Source organism: Corvus brachyrhynchos, unplaced genomic scaffold (assembly GCF_000691975.1).
Source record: "Corvus brachyrhynchos isolate BGI_N302 unplaced genomic scaffold, ASM69197v1 scaffold94, whole genome shotgun sequence".
In the NCBI taxonomy this organism is placed as follows: domain Eukaryota; kingdom Metazoa; phylum Chordata; class Aves; order Passeriformes; family Corvidae; genus Corvus; species Corvus brachyrhynchos.
In genome coordinates this window covers 11,564,002-11,584,516 of record NW_008238330.1, presented here as the reverse complement: position 1 = coordinate 11,584,516, position 20,515 = coordinate 11,564,002, and the positions used below count along the sequence as shown (strand labels likewise).

Here is a 20,515-nt window from a genome sequence, read left to right as displayed (position 1 = left end):
GCAATAAATACGTAAAATCTATTGCATTGACAAAACCAGTGAGAAAAGCTTTGTTTAAAAACTTTTCTAGGTGGAGTAATTTTGAAGAGAATTATCATGGTAGACTTACAGTAGCTTCTAGCTTAAAGATGCTCTTAAATTCTCTAGAGATGCTTTTAACTTTACATTTTAGGATGGAGAAGGCATGCCTACTTGATAGTAGGCTGCTTGGTATCTTAGACACCTCAGTGAGTCTCTGAATCAGGCTGGCAGGCAGTGACTGTCTCAGCTGCTTAACCCAGGCAAATTCATACAATGAAACAGCCAGAAGTTTCACCTGTAAAATAAGGCTTGTGAAACAGGCACTGGGATTCTGATTGTTGCAGCAATCTGATTGTCTTTGAAAGGCTGTTAACACTGAACTGACTTCTTGTTTCAATGGCTTCTTTACATCAGGGCCCAAGAGGACCACAAGGCATCAGAGGACCTCCAGGACCACAAGGCATGTCAGGCCCTCTGGTTAGCATTAAATAATATATTCCAGCTGTGCACGTTAGGCCTTTTCATTCTCGGTGTTGATGTTGTTCTTATAAAGAGTTTTCAAAAAGCTCATAAAAAGTAGAAACCAAGGGCTTTTTGGTGTAATACTTAAGGAAACTGATTTGCAGTCTCATATGATAAAATAACAGCCCTGAAAATAGATTTAGGTGCGTGAATAGCAAGTGCCAGAGTGTAATGAGGTTGTAACTATTGAGCACTGTCTGCTGAACTTCTCACTTGTGTGATGCTGTTGATTTTGTGGATTCGTGTTCTGGAATTACACCATTGTAACTCAAGACTGGAATGTCCTATGTCGTCAGCCTTGGTCATCTGTTTCAGTCAAGTAATGATGCTCATGCTTACATACCCAATTATATATGTGCATTAATATATCTGTGTATATATGCATGTATTAACTAGGTATCTATGTAGATGGAAAATAACATTTATGTCATACTTGATAACATTTTGAGAATTTTATGGCAGTTGTACAGATGGCAGGAAATAAGTGGAATGATAGCTTGACCAGTAACTTACTTGGGGCCCTCAAAAGCCTGTTATTTTTACTGATTCCATAGTAATTTCAAGCGGCAATGAATCTTTGAGTGCAGTGAGCCCTTGATTTTGTCATTGTGCACCTTTTAACTGATTCTTCTTATTACAGGGTAGTCTGGGAACTCCAGGTTCACCTGGCTCTGTTGGAAAGTTAGGTGCAAGAGGAGCAAAGGTAAAAATTTTTAAAGTATCTAATTGCAGCAATCTAACAGTGTCATTCATTCAAGAATCTGACCAAAGAAGCATGGACTAACAAGGGGCAGTTCCGTACTGTGAAACGTGCAGAATGTTAAGTTTTTAAGATATTTTTAGCTTGCATGGCAAGACAAGTGATGTGCTCAAGGTAATCTTACACATATCAGTGCTATACTAAGAAGGTTTTAGTGTTGCCACGACCACTGTTGTAATTGCTCTTGAGGTAATGGTTCTGAATGGGACCTGGCTTCTCACAAAATGGAGCAGAAGGCAGTACTGACCCTTGAATTTGTTTTATGATTCCTAGAATTTGCCCAATCCATTGAAAATACTCACCAGTGAATCGTAGAATATCTTGTAGATAATGGTTGGAGGGGATCCATGAGAATCATCAAGTCCAACTCCCTGCTTCTTGCGGGACTACTTAAAACTAAACCATAAAGAGCATCATTCATGCTGCTTGAACTCTGACAGGCTTTGTGCCATGATCACTTTTTTGGGGAGCCTGTTCCAGTGATTAACACTGGATCAGTGACTTCACCCTTGGGCGAAGAACTTTTTCCTAACCTCCAATCTGACCTTCCCAGTTCAAAGAAGCTGCTTATGTTAACCTTGTTTTTCTAAAGATTCCAAACAAGTCCAAGGAAGCTTGACTGTTATGATGTCTATTTTAGAGGAATGCGCATGTTGAGATGAACTGCATAAGCATGAAGTCAAACAGAAAGGCTAATACTAACAGCTTGTTCATGTTAGAGTTTACTTACTTATAATAAATGTTATCCTTACTTTCCTTTCATTTATGTGTGTTGATATGTGAGATTTTATTTAATAAAAATAACTCAATTTAGGTGTTGTTGCATCTTTGAATCTAAAAATCACAAATAACACCAGTTAGCTAAGCCTTTCAGCCTCTTTGAAGGGTTGTAGCATTTAGTGACAGAGAGGTACCAGAAGGTCAAAGTGCTACTATGAAAAACATCACTGTGTGGAAACATATTAAAACAGTGACAAAAATTGGGAAGATATATAGGAATCTCCATCATACATTCCATTTTCTCAGTCTGGTCTCGTGCTGTTTAATATTAAGGTCTTTGTTAGAAGAATGTTCAATAAGAAAGTGAAAACAAAAATGGAATTGAAGAAAAGAAACCTTGCAAGAGGACTAAGAACACAATGCAGACAGCCTGCCTGGGAAATATAATTTGCTATCAACAGATGCTTCAGGCTGGTAGAATTCCAGAATATATCCTGCTACCATTAATATATATTTTTTCAAACTCCACTTTTTTTCGCTTGTAATTCTTTATAACAATGGGAGTTGTATTGAACAAAGGCCTTTGGGGTTTAGCGGCATGAGTGCTCAGCATGTTCTGATTTGCCAAGTCCGTTCCAGTTCCACCACCAGGAACAGTCCATGAAACATGGTCTGTAATGGAAGGCTTTTGCCCAGCATCAAGTAATCTATAAAATATATAGGCACACTTCAGTTTAAGAGACAAGTTTGTGTTTCAGAGAGAAGAACTCTCCTGAATGAGCCAAACCTAATGGCTTTTGTGTTTCAATTGTAACAGGGTGAACCTGGTGACCCTGGAGAGAATTCTGTATTTTAATACCTATCCATCTGAATCAGTACCGTTCATTCCCTTCTATTTTCTCTATTTGATACCATTAAAATTATTTCACCTTTGGTTCTCAGTTTCCTTATGGACACCAGATTTCTTGTGGGCTAGAGAGAATAGCTTTCCCCTCAAACTCTCTAGAAGTGAGACAGTATGATAAATGTGGGGCACACAGTGGAAAGGAACTATGACCTCTGTCCTTGTTTTCCCTCTACAGTTTTTGCCATCATTTGCTAGGTTTTAGATTGTGTTTTGGTAGCTTGTCCTACTTCATCAGTCTTAACGGCGTGGGCACCTCATTGAAATGGGACATCTTTATTCCAAAATGAAATTGGATATAAACCTAATCCTCTATTAAAAGCTAACTCATAGTATATTTAACCTACACAGGGCATGGATGGCAGAGATGCCTATGGTCCTGAAGGAAGCAAAGGAGCAAAGGTGAGTGCTTCAAGTCAGAGAGTCAGTCTCCATTCTACTGTGCCATCAAACATGACCATCCATATTTAATTAAAAAGAATGCCAAGTGCATTTCTATGGTTCGGTGAGAGGCTCAGGATTACCACAATCCTTGTGAGATATTTTTCCATAGGATATTGTTTTGAGTTACTTGGAGTACACAGTCCTTTCTTCACACTTCAGCCTGCCTGACCAGACACTGTTATTGGCAAGTATTGTTAGGCCAGCCACTAAGGGATTTTTTAATTTTTCTTCTTTCAGAGGAGGGATTCCTCAACTACGAAGTTGGGGATGATACGCTTCAAACACCCTTGCTGTTTTAATGTGAAATATTCTTCTTTGTTCTCCTAAGGTCAGCAGTAAAATCTGAGGATTAACTTCTGGATTGCTAAGAAATTCTTATCATTCCACTCACAGTGCTGAAAAAAAAAAGTAATTAAATGGCTACTTCCCTAAAATTGTGTAAGAATTCAGCTAAAATAAAAAGTATACAGAAAGTATGAGGTCAAAATCACGGCACCAGTGGATCAGTGCATGAACAAAGTGGTTAGGATGTTGGAAACAGCTGCAGTTCTCCTTTCAAAGAGTTTGTGCAGTATTGCAACTAGTCCTTTCTTGTTGCTTGTGAAACAGAAAGGGTCCAGTGAATCTCACTGGTAGGCCCATCTGTTTCACTCTCTCTTTTTGTGGGAGAGCCAGAGTGTTGCAGAAAGCTGCAGAAAAGATATGAAAGGCCTTCTAGGAGCCTCTCCAATAGATAAACTCCTTTTTCAAAAATGGCTTTTTGGTAAAATGACTCTTGATATTTCTTATTTTCCAATCTCTTTTCTTACCGTCTTAGCTCTACCAATTTCCTTTGATGGCAGGGTTTCGTGGGTTACACATACTTTGTATGCAAGAGGACAAGGACATATATAGGTAGTGTGAATTCTGGTGTTTAGGAAAGGTACACTTCACTTCTGATTGGTTTTTGTGAGAGCTTCTGTATTTCTCATGGATGAACAAAGAACACACTAAAAACTGAAGTAACTGAAAACAGCTGATGACTTGACTTCTAGTAAGCCAAGAAAATATTATGGTATCATTTTTTAGTCTGGGTGGTACAAAATTTTGAAACTACATTCAAACACTGAGTTCTGAATGTTATACTTTACTCATAATTGCTCCACATGAATTCCTCTACATGTTATTAGGAGGCACGAATAAGTTTTAATAAAACACTTACTTGAGAAATGGAATATTCTCAAAAATTTAGAAACTATTGGAAATTCTTAAAATGCTCTTGTTTTAGATGAGCAAGGTATTAATCTAAAATGGTGTCATTTGAGACCAGACTAGCAGCCACTATTACTCGGATGGGTTCTAAAGCTGAGAATAATTTTGAAATTGTTTCTGGTTTAATGACATCAAACTCTAAGCAGATTACGACATTCCAGATTCTTATGAAATCTTTGTCCTTTCTTTTCATAGGGAGAGTCTGGATTCATAGGACATCCTGGTCCACAGGTATGATTACATGGGCGTGTTTGTGTGCTTTTTGTCTTGTTTTACATTATTCTTATTTGGAAGAAGTTACCTGTGTTTCTATCTGTCTTCTTTCCAACAAATTCTGGATTTCATTAATTTTCAGGGAGAAGAAGGAGATCCGGGCATTCCAGGAGCTGAAGGACCCAAAGGAATTAGGGGTAGAAGAGTAAGAATGATAAATCTGCTAACTCTGTGAGAGTTCTAAAAGTAAAACCCTTACACCCAAAGTGTTTCTTACCAAAAGTTTTTTAAATTGGTTCCCACACTAACCTTTTATTGCCATAAGTTGGGCAAGAGGTCTTCAGAGAATGCAGGTCTAAATCTTCATAAGTGATAGTTGCTAATAATTCTTAGGAGTGGTAGTCTATGAAAATGCAGGATCCAACTCACAGTATTATTACAGTTTATCTGCCTGATAAAATTTGGTACTAGTGCATGCAATTATAAAGAATAAAACTTGGATTTCTATTTTTAGGGTAATGCTGGCACACCAGGTTCCCTGGGAGATCCAGGTGACCAAGGGCCATCAGGACCTATGGTAATTTTATTTTATTTTTTTTAAAATAAAATTTTTATTTTTAAAAATCACCCTTGAATTGCTCTTGAACTTACTATTAGATTGATGGAATATCTAATAGTGTTTCACATGGTAAACTATGCTTAATCGGCCTGGCAGTTGCACAGAGTTATGTCTTGCTTGTGGGTGTGTGTGCGCAGGAGCACCTGGTGGAAATGGAACTGCAACAATACAATGCTGGCCTGAATTTCTTCCACAGTACCTGGTATTGTCTTTAGGCTGGGTAAATATCTAATTAAAAGAACAGAAAATACTGAAATGTAGAACTGAATAGATCTGCTGAAAGCCAATGCATTTTTTTTTAATTTAAAAAGAAAAGCCATTTAAAATCAAACTTGAAGTTAAAGGCACTTATTTAAAGCTTAAATTGACTATAACCTGTTAATCCATAATACAAGTAGATGCCTTGATGTACTTTTCCAGTGTCTGTGTTCTGCATTTTATACAACAAAATGTTTTATTCTCTATCTAAGCAGATGAAAGGATTGTGGATTTCAGTAGGATTTAGGACTAGCCCTTTAGGTAGTTAGGAAAATCTCTGTATGTGTCTGTCTTTACCCTGTGGCAATTCTGAAAATCAGCTCCACAGTGACCAGAGACAATCCCTAGTGTTAGTGACTTTCTTGTTTATTTTCTTAAGCTTACTCTTTCAGTTTAAATGTGGAACATTACTGGTAACAGTATCTTTACCTGTAAAACATGGCCCACAGGATGTGTGCAACTTAGAAAACATTTTTTTTCCCTTCTCATTACACTGTGTTGGTTAATGAATGTACCTGTCCCACTTTATTCTATGATGCTGGGCACAGAATGGCTAAGAGTGCCTGCTGGAGTACATTGCCCTCTCTGCTGCTTGGCCACTCACAAAATTCACGGATAGACAGATCTTGTGAGCTGATGATCCACAGCTGTAGGCCTTGCCAGTCCATGGTACAAGAAGTCTTCAGAGATATTTCAAGTTCAAGATCTCCTCTTCAAGTGTAGAAATGAGAATAGAGCTTGGGATGTATGGGCTTGGTGGGACTACTGCAGTAGCAGTGAATCAGTGAAGTGAGAAAGTGGGAACACTATAAGAAGTGGAAGAGATAGGAATGCAGGAAGAGGTACAGGTAGTAGGCAGGGCCAGCCAAGACAGGCTTGTTTCACCCATCCTTGGTGATTTGATTATCCAATGTGTCAAGTCTGCACAGCTCAGTCACCACCACTGTAGTGGTACGGTAGAGAGAGGGTAAGGAAAAGGAAGTGCGATGTGGAGTTCAAATTGTTTGCTGTATCTCAGTGCAGCTCCCTGGGACTAAGTGAAATTTTTCAGTAGTCTTCTTACGTATCTGAAATGCACACATGATGAATACTCTCAGACTCCCTTGAAAATTAGTTATTTTTCCTGTATTTTATTCCTGTTATGAAGATTAAACAATACTTTTATTTTGAAAAAAAGATGCTTGGAGTGCTGTTATTTTCCCAAAGCTCCCAAGGAGAAGGTTGCAGAGTAGACAAAGCTGTCATGATGTGTATATGGTCTGCACGATCTTCCAGGGTAGAACTGTGGGGTTTGTACTGTACAAGAGGAGAGGGAAAGCTTGTCACACACCAGATGTTGGAAAGTATGTGAAGTGCAAATAACAGAACCATAGCAGAGAAACTTCTGTTTATAAAGGAACCCAGTTCTGAATTATGCTGGTCCTCAAGGGCAACAAGTATTGAAAATTTAAAAACCATTAAGGAAAATGGACTGAGAAATAAATATTAAAGAAATAAAGTAGACTGCAACTCCAAGCAGGTCCACAGAAATCTATGCTGGGAACCACTGTCTCCTCGTATTTCAAATTCATAAACAGTTGTTGGGAAACACTGTTTGCCTGCATTTTCTTTGGGCTACAGAGTAATGGAAATGCATTATCAGGGTCTGATTTCTTCGACCTGTGTTTAATTTGTTTCAGGGTGCCAAGGGACCAGTGGGCACCATTTTAATGGAAGTAAGTAATCACCTTACAGCTAACTGTATACTACATGGAATTATCTTTAGTCCTCCGTTTGTAATCACTGACAGCAATGAGCACAATTAGCTGTTTTAAACCAGTATCTTTTCCATGTGCTTGTCAGAGTGTGCAGTGGGTTCTTCCATTCTGCAAGCAGCCAAGGAATGAGAAACAATTATGCGTGTGGATTAACACCATGTGCTAGCTTTTGCAAACTGTTGGACCATTAATATTCATTTATCAGTTTCTTCATATCAGTTGACATACCAGCTCATGTTAGGGTTGCTTTTTCCCCTCTTGTAAAGGAAGGCATTTCTTCAGCAACAGTTATTTTCACTGGGAATAGAAGTGCAGAATTTCTTCACAGTCCTAATCCCACGTAAAATGAACACTTCTGAGTAAAGGCTTCATTAATCCTTGCATGGGTGACTACCTGCAGGCAATACTGTTGCAGGTGTGTTCTATGTCCAGATGGCATCCTCCTCTCCTTCATGGACCTCTCTCTTCCTATGTGAGTCACTACTGGAATGCCCATTGTTTATGGAAGTGCCATTGACTGGTGACATCCTAGATCAATTTATTAAACAAAATGAAGAATGGATAGATGTTGGGGTCCCTCCCCTGCCGTGTAGCCCTGGGAGAGGGGCCCTGAGGGCACAGACACGGGGCTTCCCTGCCCCTGCTCAGCCTCGTTCCCATTGGTGGGTTTGTGTTCCCTGCGCGGGCAGAAGGACCCTTGGTCCCGTGACTGGAACAGTTCCTGGGCAGAGCTCCGGCCATGCGGCTGGAGAAATAAACATCTCTGAAACATCTAGCAAGAATCTGTCTGTCCATATATATTTCCTTTCCACGGGACTCCTGGTTTGATATATGCGTGTTGCAGTATCCCCACTGCAACATAATGGTGGAGATTTGTGAGCAGAACGATCCCCGATCCCTAAGCGACTGATTTGTGTGAGTAAACCCTGGAAACTTTGGATTCCTCTTCTTGGTTTTGCTTTGCTATTCCATATCTAAACCATGGAGGAACGGTGGGAAGACTCTTGGCTCTCAGAGCCGCATATGGACATTTATCTTAAACTTAAAATGATTCTTGAACAACGATTTGTAAATTTTAGCTTGATTCAAGCTCAAAAAGAACTGAAACACTTCCTGGCATGGTTGTTTAAGAACTTTTTCTATGTTTCTTGGGATTTAATTCTTACCAAGGGCTTTTGGAAAACCATTTGGACACAGTTAATACTGGAGTCAAAATATATGCCGATGGAAGAATATTTTCGTGAATATTATTTCGTTACCGAGACTGTTGAGCAATGTCAGCTGTGTCCTGGCGAAGGGAAGCCTGGCGCAGGGACAAACTGTTCTTGTTATGTTTATCCAGTTGTTTTCATTCTCCTTTTAATAAAATAAAACGGGTGAGGTGTTGGGGTCCCTCCCCTGCCATGGAGCCCTGGGAGAGGGGCCCTGAGGGCACAGACACGGGGTTTCCCTGCCCCTGCTCAGCCTCGTTCCCATGGGTTGGTTTGTGTTCCCTGCACGGGCAGAAGGACCCTTGGTCCCGTGACTGGAACAGTTCCTGGGCAGAGCTCCGGCCATGCGGCTGGAGAAATAAACATCTCTGAAACATCTAGCAAGAATCTGTCTGTCCATATATATTTCCTTTCCACGGGACTCCTGGTTTGATATATGCGTGTTGCAGTATCCCCACTGCAACAGATAGATGATTTCTTAATACTTCAGAACATCATTAAATGCCAACAGAATATGTCTAAAAAATGTGCCTAGTTTCTTCAGCAAGAGGGGAGAGTCCCTGTACTACCTATTATTAAAAGGAACTGGACTCTGTGATTCTGGATTTACTGTAATGAAAATTATTTTAGGACCTGGGATACAACCTTCAGCTCAAACCAATAGTGAGTTTCCCAGTCTGGGCTGGTCTGGGGTTTGCCATTAATTCCTTTTTTCATTTTGATCCTGCAGCCTTGTGAACTTGTGAATTTTACCCGAAAAAACTGCCGTAAGTGGGGAACTTCTTTTACCTCTGATTCTGCCTAGTCACTCTTCTTAAATGGAATAGCCTTCACTGAGAACCCTAAAACTGGTAATTTGTATCTGGGTTCAGTTTGACTGGTAGTTGTTAATTGTGAAGGGGTTTCAGCAGGTGTATGAAGCAGATTTACACTTCTTGCTCATTTTTCCTATGTGTTTATTACAAAAACACTAACAAATATCTCTTTTCCTCATTAAAGAGTAAATTAATCTTTGGCATTGTGCCAATACCCTTTGGGGAGTTCTCTTAGCGAAGACAGTATTTGTATATCAGCTGTCCTCCAGATTACGTGTGTGCATTCTCAGACGTGTGCTCAGCAGAACCCAGGACAATTTTTAAAAATTCTTATCCAGTAAAATTGCACTGTTTCACGTATTTGATTGTAAAAGAGGAATGTGGTCTTGCACTGACAGACTCTGTCAGTTGTCTGAACTTTTAGTCAGGCTCTTTATTGAAAGCAAATGAATATTTGAAATTATTTTAATATGAAATTATATGAAATTATTTTAATGCATATGAGTCCAAAATAATTTAATTGCTCTCCCTCTCTTCCTTCCAGCATGCGCATCAGGTAAGCCCACCTGGTCTCTGCACATCAATTCTTTTATAGACTTGAAGAAAAAACTAACAATGTTTGAGTTGTGGAAAGGTTCTCACACAACTTTCCTGCTTCGATATACAGACGCATGTCCAGCTTATCCAACTGAAGTGGTATTTGCCTTGGATATGTCTGATGACGTTACACCAGCTGCATTTGAAAGAATGAGGAACATTGTTATCTTATTGCTGAAGACTGTTAAGATCAGTGAAAGCAATTGCCCAACAGGTGCTCGTGTCTCTGTTGTTTCTTTCAATACCAACATGCACTACCTCATCCGATTCTCAGAATTCCAAAAAAGCAACTTGCTGCTACAAGCAGTCCAGAGAATCCCTCTAGAGAGATCCACTGGAAAACGAAATATTGGGGCGGCCATGAGATTTGTTGCAAGAAATGTCTTCAAACGTGTTCGTCAGGGCATCCTCACAAGGAAAGTTGCCCTGTTTTTTACCAATGGTCCATCACAGGATGATGTTGCCATCAGCACAGCTGTGCTTGAGTTGAGTGCCTTGGATATCACTCCAGTGGTTATTGCCTTCAGTGAAGTGCCAAATGTCAGACGCGCCTTCTCTGTAAGTATTGGAAACTGAGTCCGTCACCTGTTTGCTGAGTATCTGCTTGATATTTGAGCGAATCCTGTCCTCAAGCCACTAAGTTCTACAGGAACTATCCAATCACTTATTAGAAAGGTATACAGTAAATGTTACTGTTTTAACAAAGAAACAGTGTTTCACTGCACTATAATGATCACCATCTGACCTCTTTCTGCACATGAATTATAAATCACTTCTGCTTTTAGGGCAAATCAGAGAATTTTCATAATGCTGTGTTAATTTCACTTACTTACCTATGCCATTATACTCCTGAAGTTGTGACACGTAATAACTATGTAACTAACAAACTCTGGCCCTAGTTTCTAGAAAAAGTAGTAGAAGGCTTCAAGCACACTAGGTTCTTTCAAAAGAACATTAAGTTAGCAAAGCTCCTTTTGATGTCTTTAGTGCCATTAGTACAGGAGAAAATGATGAAATTTTGTTTTAAAATATGACTTCCTATGAAAGATAGCAAACAAAAATAAGCAGTCTATTTTACAAGGTACAAAAGGAAGGCAATTCTGAATTTATTTAAGGTTTCATAATATAGATTCTATGTTCTCTGTCTTTTCAATTTGTTTAATATCATCTGTGCTCAGTTTTAATTTTAAATAAAATCCTTTCCAGCTGTTATTTCCTCAAAATTTTCCTTCTAAAAGGAAATATGTTCACTTGTACATGATGAAAAGTGCAAAACTTGGAGTCTAAGCTCTGATCTAGCAACATCCAAGTCAGCCCTTTATTATTCATATTATATTTGTTCTCATGCAGCCTCATATTTCTTAGTTGATTCTTGTATTTTTCTGGCTGAATGATAATTTAGCAGAATAAAAAATTTCTGCTGACATATGAGAAGGAAGCTTATAGTTTATTGCCTGGGTTGCTTCACAGGATAAGCAGGAGCAAGAATCAGTATTTTCTTTACTTAGTATAAGCAGATTGAAACTCTGAATGCATGTGATGACATCTGGTGACTTTACATAAATCAGCCGTCAGAGTAGAAAAGTTTAAAAGAGCTGCTTAGCAGGGGGAAAGGCAAAATATTCTCTGCCCAGCACTCCCTTAAATTTGAAATGATGGCAAGGCAATCAGCCTCACCACCACCCCCCAAGTAAATACAACTTCCCTTTTTCTTTCAGATGGATTTCTGCCCTTGCAGTTGAGAGTTGGTGCAATCTTTATGATCCTACAAGTCTGTAGCCGCAGATACTTACTGGCTTTACTTTGCTTTAGGAACTTCAGTTTAGAGATCACTCACACAGTCATTGCCAATTCTAATTCTTTTGAAGAGTTCTATGTATAACATTCTTTACAGATGTTAATAAGAATTTGTGTTGTGTATAACACACAAAGCTGAAGTTTAATGCAAAGAAGTAATTATTTCTTTGCTCACCATTATATCCTGTAATACTGTGATATTTTAGAGCCATTTTTATTTATCTTAGTCCACAAGGAAATGTTTTTCCATTGGATCACATTTGCATGAGGTTGGGTGGTGGTCAGTGAAATTGTAGAATTCTGGAGCTTCTTCAGGGTTCCTCAAGCAATCCTGTGTTCAAATCTTCTACTGTAAAGATTGTCTTTCTTCAGATGATCACAGGAAACACATAGGTTGTTCTCATGCTAGAACTTTCTAATGCTAGAATTTTCTCTCCCAAGAAATCATCTTCACTCTTTGTCCCAGAAAGAGCTGAGATATCCTGCCCTTTTCTCTGTAGAAAAATAGCACCCATTAAGAAAAGGTGATAATCCTTCACTGGCAGAAAAAACAAAATGAAAAAAGAAAAAGTTTTAATACATTTTGCCCATCTTCTAATGTTACTTTTGTGCCTGCTTTAAAACACAGATTGATGACACTAGAAGATTTCAATTATTTGTTTGGGAAAGACAAGAGGATGAAAATTTGGAGGGCATCACATATTGTACACTTTGCTTTGGTAAGACATTTTACTAATTGCATCTGTTGTATTGGTCTATTTACCATTTCAATGACAAATTCTATAGCTTTTATTTTGCAAAGTAGTGATGGGGATTTTTTATGGTACACCTTAAACATGTCTGTGCTGAAATATAAAAGAAAAATATTAATGAACAACACATTGGTCAGAATCCTACTGCCATAAATGGTTCTACAAGGAGTTTGCAGAGATGTGTTAAGAACAGTATAGTTGGTTGCATGGAGCAGCTCAGCCCATGGAGGTGTCTGAGTGTTCCCATTACAGGTTGGCTACAAGACAGTGCTGTGGCTGTTTCTTGTCATCTCCAAGAGAAACTTCACTCCTTTACAGTGGAAACTTCACTCCCTTTTCTGTCTCTGACATTCCAGCTTCCAGCCAGTTGAACCCTTCTGCAGCTGGGCCTTCTTGCCCTCTGTGACAGATCATTTTGTGTTTACAGAATACCACTGCTGAGGAGTTACAATTCTAACTTCCTCTTCAGTGGATGGTAAGAATTAGAATCTCAAAACCACAAAAGCTGTATAATTAATTTCTGTCTCAGCCATGTGAAATGAATTACTGTGTTTAGCATTTCCTTTTTAACAGAAATGCACTTAAAATAGCAGTATGATTTTGGGAAACCAGGCTCATTTGCTATAAATTCTACACTGTGAGAGGGAAAGAAGCTACTAAATGATAATATGTCAAAATGTTAACCAATGACCTGAGATGAAAATTAGAGTTTGATTCTGTGCCCTTTACAATGTTTAGATTTGAACAGAAGAAAATTTCTCCAGGGAACTGTTATCCATGAAGTTTTACTTTATGAATCTTTTTCTGCTCTTAGGCATGAATAATTTCCCACGGTATCTCAAAAACTTCTTCATCTGTCGTTCCTTGCTAGAACAAAAAAATTTCAAGCTCCCATGTTGTTGGCTGGTGGTTTTTTGTTTGTTGTTTGTTTGGGGTTTTTTTTGTTGTTTGGTTTTTCTGGATCAAAGTTTAAGAATAATAAAAAAGATTCTTTTGTAGTGGGCTGACCCTGTCTGGATGCCAGGCACTCACCAAAGCCTCTCTATCTTTCCCCTCAACAGCTGGGCAGGGGATAGAAAATATAATGAAGGGTTGATGAGTTGAGATAAGGACAGAGAGAGATCACTCATCAAATACTGCCATGGGCAAAACAAACTCTAATTAGAAATATTAATTGAATTTATTACTAACAAAATCAGAGCAGGATAATTAAAAGTAAAATTAGACCTTAAAAGCACCTTCCCCCCACCCCTCCCTCCTTCCCAGCTCTACCTTCTCCCCACCAGCAGCACATGGAGATGGGGAATGGGGGTCATGGTCAGTTCATCACACTTTGTTTCTGCCATTGCTCAGGGAGAGTGTGGGGTCCCACCCATGGGACGTAGTTCTTCATGAACTTCTCCAACAGGAGATGGGAGTCCATCCCACGAGTAACAGTTTTCTGCAAACTGCTGCAATGTGAGTTCATCCCACGGGCAACAGTCCTCCCCAGACTGCTGCAGCATGGGTCACTCTTCCATGGGGTGCAGTCTTTCAGGCACAGGGTCACAAGTCTTGCCAGAAAACCTGCTCCAGCCTGGGCTCCTCTCTCCATGGGTCTGCAGGTCCCTGCCAGGAACCTATTCCAGCATGCGCTTCCCACAGGTTCACAGCCTCCTCTCAGGCATCCACCTGCTCCAGCATGGGGTTCAGCCATAGGCTGCAGCTGGATCTCTGCATCCCCATGGATCTCCATGGGCTGCGGAGGCACAGCTGCCTCGCCATGGTCTTCACCACAGGCTGAAGGGGAATGTCTGCTCTGGTACTTGGAGCACCTCCTCCCCGGCCTTCTCCGCTAACCTTAATGTCTGCAGAGTTGTTCCTGTCACATATTTCCACTCTGATTTTCTCTGGCCACAATTAAATCTGCACAATAGCTTTTTTCCTTCTTCTTGTTCTTAAATATGTTATCACAGAGGCATTTCCACCATTTCTAATTGGCCTTGGCCAGTGGCATGTCTCTCTTGGAGCTGGCTGGCATTGGCTCTGCGGGACATGGAGGAAGCTTCCATCAGCTTCTTACAGAAGCCACCCCTGTAGCCCCCCCACTACCAAAACCTGGCCACACAAATGTTATACAGATCTACAGGACTGTGTGAATTTTTTTATAAATCATTGGTTTTGTTGTATTGCTAAATAATTCAATGCCTATTGGCTCTTCCTCTCTAGATAAATGCAATCCAAGAACCAACTGTGAGGTGCCTTTTTCTCCCCTGGTTCAGATGGATATGGATATCACTTACATCATGGACAGCTCTCGCAGCATTAGCAGTGAAGAGTTTCAGAGAGCCAAAGACTTTGTGAGCAACATGTTGGATCAGTTTGTCATTTCCTCACAGCCAAATGAATCATATGGAGGCATCAGAGTGGCACTGGTGCAGCAGGCTCCCAGGGGCTTCCTGCCTGACAGAAACCAGACACCTGTGGCCTTGGAGTTTGATCTAGTCACATACAGCAATAAAGATTTGATGAAGAAACACATCCAAGAGTCTGTTCACCAACTGGAAGGGCCATCAGCCATTGCTTCTGCTCTACAGTGGACAGTTGAAAACGTGTTCTTTAAAGCCCCCAGACAAAGAACTCACAGGGTCATATTTACAATAGTTGGAAGCAAAACAAGCACATGGGACAGAGAAAAGCTGAGAGAGATTTCACTCGGAGCCAAGTGCCAAGGATTCACCTTGTTCACTCTTGCACTTGGCAGAGATGTGAGTGACAATCAGCTGGTGGAGATGTCAAGCTCCCCCACAGACCAGCACTTACTGACAGTGGGCAGGCTTTCCACACCAGAGATGGTGTATGCTCAGAGGTTTAGCCGGGCATTCCTAAATCTTCTACAACGTAAGTATCACACAGTGGCATTTGCTTAAGTTATGGGATGAAAGACAAATGCTGTGTAGAAAAAGGTAGTCAGTATGTATATGTTACCATTCAGTTCCTGGTCATACTTAGCTGCTTATCTTTCATTATTAGTTTACCTTAGATGCTGGACATTAATGATAGTGCCAGTAATGACAGAACAGCATTCTATTCTAGTCTTAAGTAGTCTTTTCCCCTTAAGGTTTTACTTAATGTGTGGCTTTGTGGACTCCACTTTCACTAAAGATGGACCATTCTTCAGCTAAGAGAACATCATATTCCTGATTTAGGCCCACATTTCTCCTCAGACCATTGGCAAATCCAGATTTACTGAGCTGTTTATGCCTATTTAGGCTTTTGGACAGGTACAGGATAAATATTTAGCACATTTGACCTTAACCTCTATACGGAGCAGAGAGAGGACTCACTTTTCAAGACACATTCACGAAGATTAGAAGGTCTTAGATGCTTTGACATGGAAACAAGAGAATATCAAAAAGGAAATCGCCATTTATTTAAAATCCTCATCAGAAGCATATGCTTGGAGACGTCAAATTTTCTATAGAAGGATAAATAGTGTATTACAGAGCAAGACAAAAGTACAAAAGATTGGTTTAGGAGTCATTCTCATCTAGCTGATCTCTATTATAATTTTCATTTTCCTGGACATGGTGTCTGTCACTCGGGATGTAGTGTGTTACTTAATGAAAGATGCAAATTCCGGTTCACAAAAACAGCCATGTAGTGGTTTTTTATTAACGGTATTGGGGTTTCATGGACTTTAAAACTCACCTATGTTACCTGTGCTTTCTCACAGAAGAAATGAACAGTTATCCTTCACCTGAACTTCAAGAAGAGTGTGAAAACTTAGATCGGGGAGATGTACAACAGGAGGCATCTACGACAGAAAGGTTGGAAATCGCCTATTTAACTTCTTGAGTGTGTACCTCTGAATGTAAGATTTCTCCCTTTGGGTTAGTAGTTACATTCAAAGTAGTTATAATAGAAATGGGATCGGGGTCAAAATTTTTTCACGTTTTTCAGAAGGAATGAACCAGATGCATTTTTCAAGGTCATATTGGTGCTTAAATATATTTTTCCCCCCCTATCCCTGGAAGGATGCCTTTTCCTGGAATGGCTGAAACTGGTTCCAGTCAAGTTTTGGAAGACGTGGAAAAAAATAAAAGTATAGTCATGAAGAGTATGAAAGAGAATGCCAAAGAACCTGTATACACAATGCCAGAAATGAGAGATGATTTTGAGGAGAATGAACATTTCACAGAGGAAGATCCTAAAAGAGAAAAGCCTCAAGAGTGTGGAAAAGCTCAGGAGAAGAACAAGAAAAACTTAAAGACAACAGTAGAAACTAGAGGTGCCTGTAATGATTATGGTATGATTCTAGAATATGAAAATCTCTTTTAATTCAGTAAAAAGACTAAATTGTGAAGGACTCAATTGAATATTTTTACAAGAGGAAGAATTCCCAGTTACATTTTTCCAAAGCTTTTAGTCACCATATATTAGTATTCAGTCCAAATCTATATAGTAGTTAAAGACTGAATTACAGGTGTCATTATAACTTCAGTTTTGATTTATAACTTTTTGTAATAATATCATATAAAGTTCTAATCCACCTTACTAAAACAGTCAATCATTTTAAAATCCCTAAGTTGCACTGCAATTAGTGAGTTACTCCTGCTGTTAATTTAGCTGAACGTGGAGGAGCTAAATATATCTCTGCTACAGTCTGTTCCTGTAGGAAGAACAGGATCCATCAGCAGAGGTATCAAAATATATATACTTCATGGTTTTGACTTTGTTTCCTAATGATGCATTTTTCATTGCAGATTTGCCATTAGATATAGGTATGGGAAGCTGATTGTGAGATTATTTGTCACTGATATTCTTTTAACACTATTGAGTGTTTTTCTTTTTTAAACTACAATTAGAGAGAATTTATGTGAAAATAAATGAAAAGGTATCTGGACAGTTTGGGGTGTGGTTGCTCATTTTTACAGCTGTTATCCATTTGTTTTTCATCTCTCTCCACTCAAGAATGGTTCTGGAAATGTCTGGTAGCCTCATTCATGATGAGAGAGGATTAGTAACAGGAAGATATAAATGAATATATAAATAAAATATTTCCTTTGAGGAAGTAGTCATGGTCACTGCATTTAAGTGAGAAATGACCCAAGTCAGTTATGAGAGATGTATGAACTGCCTTTCCCAATCCCGTGCTGTAGTTAGTGACCCAACAGTTTACTTCTAAAAACATGTTCCAGAACTTGCCTTTTGAGAGATGTACTTTGTGCTCATCTCTTGCTTGAAATTTTTGCTTTTCAGTTGGTTAGGAGAAGGTTATGTCATTTTAAATCTTTAAAATGTATTGTTATTGGTATATTTCTTTATTTCTCAGTTCTTCCTCTTTAGTGTTGTACTGGCACCAAAGTCTAGAGCTGCCTTTCTGTCTTCTTTTGAGTAACTCCAAATTTACATCGGTGAAAGATGATTTGATCTGTTCTTACTGAATACCAGATTGCTACAAACTATGCTTCTCTCACCTGCTTTGCTAATTTATGCAGTTTGAATCTGTAATACTCTTGGATTTGGCTAAGAGACTATCATGGATAGTTTAACAACCTATGTATATTAATTTACGAAATTTTATTGATGGATACCAGTATAAGAAGTTGGAATAAAGAAGAGGGGAATTATTAAAAAGCTTATTCTACTAATCCCTATGGACCAGGTATAGTTATTTTAGAATCATTTAAATAAAAATTTTATGTTAGAAAAGTAAACACCTTTTAGCATTCCTTCTGTTTATGGCAATGAAAATCTTCTTGTTTCAGAAATTCTTTCGGGGTAAAGATATCATGAAAAGAGGGTGTTCACGCTGACACTGTGGGGTTATAGATGAATACTTAGTGAATCTTTATAAGACCTTGAAGACTGGCTACTTTTGTCTGACAGTTTGCACTGAACATTGCTTTTCCCTGAATTTACAATTCTGAGAAGGGTAGACTTTTCTTTCATTAAATCTGTCTCTTATTTCCCTTTTCCAGATGCATGTGACCTTGTTCAAGATAGCGGAGAATGTCAGAATTACATTTTGAAGTGGTACTACGACAAAGAGCAGAAAATGTGTGGTCAGTTCTGGTATGGGGGCTGTGGAGGCAATAAAAATAGATTTGAAACACAAGAAGAATGTGGATTCTTGTGTATAGAGTCTTCCTAGTGCAGAGACACTTAAATTACATTAATTCGTCAGTTAGACTATCAGGTTGATGTGGAAAAGGCATTCAAAGAGGAAGCTTTACATAACCACTTGGCTCCCATATTTCAGTTGAAAGAAATACTTGATTATAAAGTTATTATCTGGTAACGTAACTGTGAAAATAAAATTTAGGCTATTTCTCCATTGATCTAACATGTTGAGTATTGAGAAACTCTTGTTAGCCAACAGTGCATTGTTTAAAAGGCGTAAGAGTATTGAAACTTGACTTTCTTCCATAAATACAAAAATATGCACTTTCTGAATATACTGCATAAAATAAAGCAGTGCCTCAGAGAATTACACAAAATAATATTAGATGCAAGACACTAACATCAAAATATTTTGATGTGTTTGCTTACATTTATCCTCCTTATAGAAAATACCAGAAAGCATTTGGATCTCAAATGACAGAATTCCTAGAACTTAATTCACTTAACAGGGTTTAAGAGATTTATTACCATAGAGTCATTCTTGGCTTCTTTTTTTTTTTTTTTTTTTCCTTCTGAATAATCCAATATGTGAATAAAATCAATCATTCTCAAATGTTTTACTTCTGTTGTTAGTTCTTGAAACAGGTGTAAGCATATTCTCATGGTGTGGCTTTCCATTGGTAAATAAGCATTGGTCCCCTTTCCTAGTTACCAGATGTTAGACAAGTGCTTTTATTTTAGAACATTAGATTTTCATGGCTGCTCTCGAGTGAAAGAAAAAATCCTGAGACATCTGATTGAGGACAGTAAATGCAGTGCCCTGCAGAAGGGTAGGACTTAGCTGAAATCTCATACTCTGATGACTTACCCAAACTCTGTTGTTGCCCACTTTATGGCTGTAGATGTCACGGTGCATTTAACTTTGTCACCACAGGGCATTCTGCAGAGGTGGCTGTACTCACCTGGAATTTTATTCTTCTCTGGATTCACTTACAAGATACAAGAATAGATCTAGCAGCATCTTTCTATATGCTCCCTTGAAAGAAAGAAAAAAGATTAAACTGGAAGAAGAGCTGTAAAAATTTTGCAGAAAATGTTTCTTACTTAAGAAATAAAGTGAAATAATGACATATATTCCATACATGAAGATGGATGTCACTGGATATAAAACAATATGTGCCAGCTTTCCTTATACAAAATTTTAACACTCCCTTTAAAAATACTGTGTTTGCTCTGATTCAGAGAAATCCCATGCATGACAGCGAGCTCTTCTTAGCAGAATGGGAGGGCTGGTTACACTACTGACTCTATGGAAAGAAGTTCTTGTCCACTTGCAGAAGAAGCTAGCAGGGAATTCTATGATCAGTATTAGAGGGGCCCTGCCTCCAGCCGCGTGAAGGAGAGGGATAACTGGGTTTGCTGAACTGTGTGGGTTTGATGGCCTGACATATCAGACCCACAGGAGTACAAGGCTTTAGTAGACACTGGTGCACAGTGTGTCCTAATGCCATCAAGCTATGGAGGAGCACAAGTCATTTGTGTTCCTGGAGAGACGGGAGGATCCCAGCAGCTGACTCTGTTGGAGTCTGAGATTAGCCTTAGATCCTGGAGAGACGGGAGGATCCCAGCAGCTGACTGTTGGAGTCTGAGATTAGCCTTAGCCTGGGAATGAGTGGTGAAAGCATCCCATTGTGACTAGACCAGTGGGTCCATACATCCCTGGCATAGACTGTCTCAGGAGAGGGTATTCCAAGGACCCAAGAAGGTAT

The 20,515-nt window shown here is 39.1% G+C and overlaps 1 protein-coding gene across 1 annotated transcript in view; it reads left to right on the top strand.

Annotated features, from left to right (window-relative positions):
* The window catches only part of COL6A6 (collagen type VI alpha 6 chain), a 41,478-nt gene extending 22,170 nt beyond the window's left edge, over positions 1-19,308 (top strand). Inside the window, 16 exon segments of the mRNA XM_017734551.1 lie at positions 436-498; positions 1,184-1,246; positions 2,841-2,870; positions 3,261-3,329; positions 4,818-4,853; positions 4,978-5,040; positions 5,350-5,412; positions 7,392-7,427; positions 9,411-9,447; positions 10,040-10,051; positions 10,163-10,650; positions 12,518-12,608; positions 14,850-15,521; positions 16,357-16,450; positions 16,658-16,929; positions 18,605-19,308. Of these exon segments, the coding sequence (XP_017590040.1) occupies positions 436-498; positions 1,184-1,246; positions 2,841-2,870; positions 3,261-3,329; positions 4,818-4,853; positions 4,978-5,040; positions 5,350-5,412; positions 7,392-7,427; positions 9,411-9,447; positions 10,040-10,051; positions 10,163-10,650; positions 12,518-12,608; positions 14,850-15,521; positions 16,357-16,450; positions 16,658-16,929; positions 18,605-18,777 (2,262 nt within the window). The 3' untranslated portion in view covers positions 18,778-19,308.
* The last annotated feature ends 1,207 nt before the right edge of the window (positions 19,309-20,515 follow it).